Below are 7,746 nucleotides of genomic sequence, written 5' to 3' on the forward strand. Positions count from 1 at the left end.
CACTATAAACCCCTTCCCTGTGGGCTGCCCTCCAGCTTGGTGGGCAGGGAAAGAGCAGCAAGTGCAGGCTGGGCTTGAGTGCCACATGCGGTACCGGGGTGCCGGCAGAAGTCAGCACCCAGGAACTGGGAAGGAGACCCTATCAGGGGGGAGGTGAGCAGGGGCTGTGCCATGTACCCCCCACTGTGCTTCATAATCAAGCAGAGGAGGAAGGGAAGGAGACTTTATTTTGAAGCCATCACAGCCTTTTCTTGGCCTGTGTTACAGGGGACGGTCATTGCCCTTTGTGCTCTTGCAACGAAGCGTGCCTCTGCCTGTTATCAGGAGGTTATTAAGCTAGTTGTGGAGCTGTCCTGTATCAGGACAAACAGTCCCTAATAGAGCCATCTGCTCCCCGTCCCAGCGCCAGACGAGTTGTTTAATCTGGGAAGAGCGTGTTTGCTGCCGAGGACTTGCGCTGCCCACCTGCGGCCCTGCCCACCTGCGGCCCCGCTCGGGGAGGGTGGAGGTAGCTCGTCCCTTCCTCGTCCTGCTGCTGAGCACCAGCCGGGCGGGGTCCACGTCACCTGGCAGCAAACATGCCTGGGGTGCCCGGCCCCGCCATCTGCCATGCTGCAGCCATCCCCGGAAGCAGCAGGGCCCAGTCCCTCCTGCCCTATTGATTAGAGCAGGAACTGAGGCTGCTATCGAGAGCCAGACATGGCCCCGCGCCCTCCCTGGCACCCCGTGTCTGGCAGCCAAGGCCGGATCTGGCAGTGGAGTCCCTGAGGGTGCCCCCATCACGGCGCTGCGGCTGAGCAGCAAGCAGGGGCTGCTTGTGGGTGCTCTTGCCACGTCCCTCCTGAGCTGTGGCATTTGTCCCAGAAGTGGATGTTCTTATCCCTACGCTTACACTCCCCCTCAGCCACATCTCCTCGATTACCGGCTCCCCTCACCCTCGCCAAGCCATGCAGCCACCCTGCCATGCTCCACACACTTGCTCCAGTTCAGGGCTCTGCCCACAGACCTAGTGGTTTGGGGCTGATCCTGGTTTTTGTGGTTGGTGATGGTGCTCCTGTTGCCTCTGCAAAGCTCATCTCTGAGCCGGACCCCACAAGACTGCTGGTCTTGCACATCCTTCCTGCCCACAATGGGCCTGGGCTCTGTCAGCCTCAGCTGATGTGGAAGGGGATGAGGGTGGGCAACACCCTTCGCCGGTTGCCTGCCTTTTCTGGCTGTTGTGGGTTTTCCCTCTGCCCCAGGCTGAGAGGGTGATGCCTCTGCAGGCGCTTGGGTGTCGCAAGCTCAAGATGAGGGCGGAGCCCAGGGACACGCAGGGCACCGTTGCGGGGGTAACAGGAGGGCTCTGACGCCAAAATCAGGATGCTGACAAGCACAGTAACGCCTGTCCAGAGGGGTGTCTGACACCAGCCCATGGGCCTCGCCTGCTGAGGCAAGCTCTGCCCCGCAGCCCAGGCGTGGACTGAGCTGTGCTGCACTAAAATGCTGCCGCTGCGGCAGCTGTACCTGGCCCCGGCCCAACAAGTGGCTTCGTTCTGGGTGCAATGGCCTTGGTTTGCAGTGCCTCAGAGGGTCACGGTCTCCAGTTTAATGTGAGGCTGCTACGGGGGCTTGTTCTTAACTCACTGAGCATCAAAGTCAAAGGGTCGCGTAGGTCCCTTACCCCTGGAAAACTGCTTCGCTGCCTGGGGGTGAAGCCAGACTTGAGGTGAGACCTGGGAGCGCTTAAAAACTAGTGGTGACTGTGGGGAAAGGAAACCCCAAGCCGCTTTAACTGCCTGGCAAGAGCAGGAGATTCAACATAAATGACACAGGTAAGCCACAGGTGTGCTGCTTAACCTCCCCAGCCCACTGGGATGTGGCCCTTGCACCGGCAGCTCCCTGTTCTGCTCCCACCTCTCCATGCCGCACTGTGGGTGCCACTTGGCTGCAGCCCAGGGCTCCCTCCCTGGCCCTGAACGCTTCCCTGCATCCTTCCAAAATCTTGAGTTTTGTGCTCGGCTTGCTCTCTCCCTGCATCCATCTCTGCCTGTTGCCCCCGGCCTGGGATGGAGACTGTGCAGATCCCAGAGCATCTGTTGCTAGATCTGCAACACGCATTTCCTCTTCCAGAAATGTTAATGTTGTGGTTGTGTGTGTGGGGGGCGGGATTCAACGGAAAGTGTTTCTTCATGGCCAGGTCAAACCCCCTTCCTTCTGCTGCAGCTCTCCCTCTATACAGCTGAAGCTGTCACCTGGGAAGGATCCATCCATAAGCAGGGGGAAGGAAGGATCGAGCAAGAGAGCCTGAAGCGGGGCCCTTTCCCCCTTCCCCTTGTGCACACACCTGTGCCCGTGTCGGGGTGCAGCACGTGGGTCTGGGGGGCTCCAGTTGCCCTCCCGTGTGAGAGCACCATGCCTGTGCCTGGACTGTGTAGGGCCGTGGCAGCTCTTGCTGACTTAGGGAAGCAGCAGGGGAAGTGGCAGGGCTGCCGTTACTCAGCAGGCCCAGAATAACCAAAAACCCACACCGGATGCGGTGGCCATACTTCCCACCCCACTCCTTGCCCCAACCCCTCCTGCAGCCAGCCCCTGGCACTGACCGCAGGAGGTGGGCGGAGGTGCTGCACCCACCAGGGCCTGCTCATGAAAACCCTTCTGCGGAAGGGAGCGCGTGTTTCAGTGAGGAGAAACAGCGTTTCACGAGCTTACGCAGACACCAGCTTCCCCCTGACTATTCGGGTTGCACAAGGCAGCCCCGTGTCCCTCCCACACAAGGACAGGGTGGTCTGTTCAGGACATCATGGGCGTGGTTGGCCCAGCGTGGTGACTGAGCCCCAACAAAAACCCCCAGAGCCAATTTTAGCACTGCAGAAAGTGAGTGGCTGGGGTGCTCTGGCTGAGGGACAGCCCACAGCTCCAGGGTGGTGACTCAAAGCCACTGGTCTTGCTCTGGCCTTGGGAGAGCAATGCTTTTGCCCAGGAAGAGCAGTGGTCACTCTCTAAGGGCACATCTGGAGGTGCTGCGTGCTCAGCCCCGGCCCTGCCGCAAGGACCTGGCCTGGGGCACGACAAGCAGTGTAGGCTTCAAAAGACCCGCAGCACATTCCCACCACACAGACACATTTTGGTCCACATTCCCACCATGTCTGGGGCCACCTCTTCTCTGGTGCTACCAGGTCCCTCCTTTCTTCCATCCTCTCTCTTTCTCTTCGCTGGGAGAGGAAGAATTTGGTGTTACAGGGGGACAGGAGGTTATTGTGCAGGTGACTCCTCTCCCCTGCGGCCAGGCTCACCCGTGCCCCTTCGGAGGGTGCTGCTTGCCCCTGCACACCCCGCGGGCTGCGCCGGGCCCCCGGGGCTGCTGCCGCACCAACACTTCGCAGCGTGTCCCTGCAGCGAGTGGGAACGCCCCGCTTCGCACCTCGGCGGGGGCGGCGTCCCGGGGGACAACGGCGTCCCGGGGGCGACGGGCGGAGGGGGAGAACCGGCCCACGGGGGGCTGGATGGGGCTGCCGGGGCCGGGAGCTGCCTCTGGGCGAGAGGTGGTTTTCGGCGGCTGCCTGGAACCGCTGGGGCCGGGGCGGGGGCGGCAGGGCCGGGTCCGGTGAGTGAGTCACCCGGTGGGCGCGGGGCCGACCAGGGCGGATCGGAGCGGGGCGGTCGGTGCGCACCGGCGGGCGGGCGCGGGGCGGGGCGGCCCCGGGCCCCTTTGTTCGGCGGGAGGCGGCGGCCGCGCCGCCCCGCCGCTTTGTCCGCCGCCGCCGCCGCCGGCGGGAGCCGCTCGTCCCGGCGCGCTGTGAGTGGGGCCGGCGGGCTGTGGGAGGGCGCAGGTCAGTGGGGCGGGTGTCGGGACCCCGGGAGGGCTGGGGGGAGCCCCAGGGGTGCGCTGCGGTCAGGGAGGCCGGGGGCCGCAGGCAGCGGGGATCGGAGGGGCTGGGGATCGCGGGCGGGCTGGGGGCAGCAGGGCTGGAGGGCCCTGGTGGGCTCGAGTCAGGGGGGCAGGGGACCCCGGGAAGGCTGGGGTCGGGGGGGCTGGGTCCTCAGGCTGGCAAGGGTCGGTGGGTGCCAGCGTGGGCTGGCTGGGGTCAGTGGGACGGGGGTCCCAGGGGCTGGGGAGCCCCAGGGTGGGCTGCCGGGTGCTGTGGCACAGGGGGCCCTGGTGTGGGTTGGAGCGATTGGGGTCCCCGGACAGGGCAGGCTGGGGTGGAGGAGACTGGGGGTCCCAAGCAGGGGAACCCGGGGTCAGTAGGGCTGGGGGTGTAGGTGTAGGGCCCAGCCAAGGCACGTGGTGCTGGACCTGGCTCACGGCGTGGCTGGGAGGCGGCGTGTGGCTTGGCCACCTCAGCAGAGAGCTGGGCCCTGGCTACCTGCCCTGGGGGGGCCCTGCCCTGGGCAGGGGGAAAGGGTGTGGGGAGCTCTGTGCTGCCCCGGCCATGTCCCCTGCAGCTCTTGACCATGCTGAGGTCTGTCCCTGTGTCACTCTTCCTTGGCCACCACGGCAGTGCCCACATGTGTGCTTTTGCTTTCCCTGGGTTTGCAATCTCCTGGGGCTACCATCCTGCCTGGTCCCCTCCTCTTGTCCCCTGTCCCAGCCCCTCACCGTGGTGCCAGGGCAGTGTGCTGCTGCCAGGCAAGGGCTAAGCGCAGACACAAAGCATCCTCCTTCCCCTGGGGTCCTGGGCCTCACACTGGGGAGACGGGGCTGGGGCGAGACCTTGCAGGGAGCTCGACCACAGGAGGATGGTGGCCCTGATGGGCTGGGTTTGGGTCCCTGGTGCCAGCCTGTGCCACCTCCAGTGGCTCAGCAGGTTCTGCTCAGCACTGGGCCAGCAAGAGCGTGTCCCAGGTGCGGGTGCTTGTGCTGGAGGGGCTTTTCTGTTTGGGTGAGGTTGCTTGGGAGGCAGGCTGAGCTAAGCCAAAAAAATCCTTATTCTGGACAATAGTGGCGTGAGTACAGCAGGAGCCATCGTCCGCAGGGATGTGCCCTGGCCGGAGGCGATGGGACAGGGCTGGCCAGAGAGCAGGCGAGGCATGGGGCAGGCTGGGGGCTCTGTGGGGACACGTCCCCTCTGCTCGCCCTGGGCAGCCCTGCCACCTGCTGCCCTTGCATCAGCTCATGCGCAAGCTGCTGAAACCGGGGGTGGCGGTGGGGTGTCTCCTCTTGCGTTCTTCTCCTTTGGCCGGGAGCTGCGGTGCGGTCCTCGTAATTTCCTTCCCGACCTCCGGTGTCAGCTGCTTCTCCAGGACTTTGTGCAATTCCTTGGCTGCCCCACACTGCCCCTCGCCACTGCTCTCCTGCTCCGCTCCCCCCACCACCCCTTGCTGTCGGGCTGCGAGGTGCTCTGAGCACTGGCCACCGTGGGCTTCGAGGTCTTGTAAGGACTGGGGGGTTGGTGTCCCTCAGGAGGGAGGGCACAGCGCGGAGGTTTGGTGGGGCAGAGTTGATGCATCTCTGCTGGCTCTTGAGGGAGAGCTCTGTGGGGTGCAGAGGATTTGTCTCGTGGGCATGTGGAGGGGGACGTTTGGGGGAGCTCTGCCCTTGGCTGGGGCTCGGGGCTGGCAGCTGCAGCGGGCCAGAGGGGCTGCTGGCACCCTGCCATGCCACCTGCGTGTTGCCTTCTTCCAGGGGCCCGTGGACCCCCATGGGATGGTGTGGGTGCTGGCGCAGGGTGTGGTGCTGGTTGGGGACCTGCCCAGGACGAGGTGGCAGACGGGTGCTGTGGTACCAGGAGTGGAGGAGGCAGTGTCTGTCCCCTGCCTGTCCCCTCGCCCTCCCCAGCTGGCGCTGTCCCGTGCTTGCCGTGTTTACCCGGCTGTGGCTGTGCTGACTCTTGCCCCAGATGTGTCCTGCAGGGGACAGGGATGTCCCAGCCTTTCCCCCAGTCCCCTCCGCCCACCTGGCTGGCGGCAGGGCGGGAGCAGGATGTGGATGGGAGTGTGGGGAGGAGGTGCTGGGCAGGGGACTTGGTTTTGGGGAGATGGGTGCCCGTGCAGGGCTGTGTTTGTGGACCTGGTGAGTAAGGGAAGGGACATCGGTGCTGGGAGAGGGAGAGGGTCAGGGCTGGGGTGGGGGCTGGTGGTTTGGGGGGCCCGGTGAGTTACACACAGGTTTGCTCAGTGCCTGCTTGCCTGCCCCTTCCCCGCAGGGTTTGAGCCAACTGCCTGGCCAGGATGAGCTGGAGCTTCCTGACACGGCTCCTGGAGGAGATCAACAACCACTCGACCTTCGTGGGCAAGATCTGGCTGACCGTCCTCATCGTCTTCCGCATCGTGCTGACAGCTGTGGGGGGCGAGTCCATCTACTACGACGAGCAGAGCAAGTTTGTCTGCAACACGCAGCAGCCCGGCTGCGAGAACGTCTGCTACGATGCCTTTGCCCCGCTCTCCCACGTTCGCTTCTGGATCTTCCAGATCATCATGGTGGCCACACCGTCAGTCCTCTACCTGGGCTTCGCCATGCACCGCATCGCCCGCATGCCTGAGTCCTCGCGGCGCCGGGCACCGGCAGCCCGGCGGGCACGCATGCCGGTGGTGCGCCGGGGAGCTGGGCGGGACTATGAGGAGGCGGAGGATGATAACGAAGAAGACCCCATGATCTTTGAGGAGATCGAGGTGGAGAAGGAGAAGAGCCCGGAGGGCGGAGAGAAGCACGATGGCCGGCGCCGCATCAAGCAGGATGGGCTGATGCGTGCCTATGTCCTGCACTTGCTGTGCCGCTCACTGCTGGAGATGGCTTTCCTCTTTGGACAGTACCTGCTGTACCGCTTCGAGGTGAGCCCTTCCTACGTCTGCAGCCGCAGCCCCTGCCCGCACACCGTCGACTGCTTTGTCTCCCGCCCCACCGAGAAGACCATCTTCCTCCTTGTCATGTACACTGTCAGCGGGCTCTGCCTCTTCCTCAACCTCTGTGAGCTCGTGCACCTCGGCGTGGGGCGCATCCGTGATGCCCTGAGCCAGCCTGACAGCCCCCCGCTCCCGGCCAACGGTAGCCCCGTGCCGCAGTACCCCAAGAAAGCCCCCAGCGCACCCCCCACCTACCACTCGCTGAAGAAGGAGCCGCCGCAAGCCTCGCTGCCCGACGGCAAGCTGGACTACCGGGAGAGCCTGGCCCAGGCGGCGGTGGGACGCTTCGCCCTGGCCGGGGCTCCCCCGGCTCACGAGCTGGACCGGCTGCGCGAGCACCTGCGCCTGGCCCAGGAGCACCTGGAGGTGGCCTTCCACCTCCAGACCCCGCCGCGGCCCCCCAGCCCGGCCCGCAGCAGCAGCCCCGAGGCCAACGGCATCGCCGCTGAGCAGAACCGCCTCAACCTGGCCCACGAGAAGGGGACCGCCGCCTGCGACAGGACCACAGGTGAGCCGGGGAGGGGGATGGATTGGGCCGACTGGGGTGAGGGGCTCCGCTGGGGAGGGGATGCTGTCCCCCTGGGGCAGCTGCTGACCTGCCTCTTGCTCCCCGCAGGGCTGTGAGTGCCACCAGGGACGATGGTGTTGTCTGCCGGAGCGGCTGCCGTCGCCACCGCGGGACGGGCAGCCTGCCAGGAGTGCGGGGCAGAGGGTGACGTGCCTGCGGGGCTGGCCAGGCAGCCCTGTCCCAGTGGGCAGCGGCAGGGATGGGGGCCTTGGGGGACGTTCCTACTTAATTTTCACAAAGGGAATATCTTATTTTTGTACGTTTTTATAAACTCATCAGCGTGTGCACCCTGGGATTTTTATACTCATCTCCCGATCCCTGCTCTGGGCCTGCGCCCCCCCGTCTCCCGTTTC

General features: G+C 64.9%; 1 protein-coding gene across 1 annotated transcript; it reads left to right on the top strand.

Annotated features, from left to right (window-relative positions):
- The first annotated feature begins 3,705 nt into the window (after nucleotides 1-3,705).
- On the top strand, nucleotides 3,706-7,727 carry LOC137667207 (gap junction gamma-1 protein-like). Its single transcript, XM_068407808.1, has 3 exons — nucleotides 3,706-3,778; nucleotides 6,129-7,333; nucleotides 7,442-7,727. The coding sequence occupies exons 2-3, from the start codon at nucleotides 6,154-6,156 to the stop codon at nucleotides 7,447-7,449; spliced, it is 1,188 nt and encodes a 395-aa protein (XP_068263909.1). The 5' UTR covers nucleotides 3,706-3,778; nucleotides 6,129-6,153; the 3' UTR covers nucleotides 7,450-7,727.
- Nucleotides 7,728-7,746: the final 19 nt, after the last annotated feature.

This window comes from Nyctibius grandis, chromosome 9, assembly GCF_013368605.1.
Source record: "Nyctibius grandis isolate bNycGra1 chromosome 9, bNycGra1.pri, whole genome shotgun sequence".
NCBI classification, from domain to species: Eukaryota; Metazoa; Chordata; class Aves; order Nyctibiiformes; family Nyctibiidae; genus Nyctibius; species Nyctibius grandis.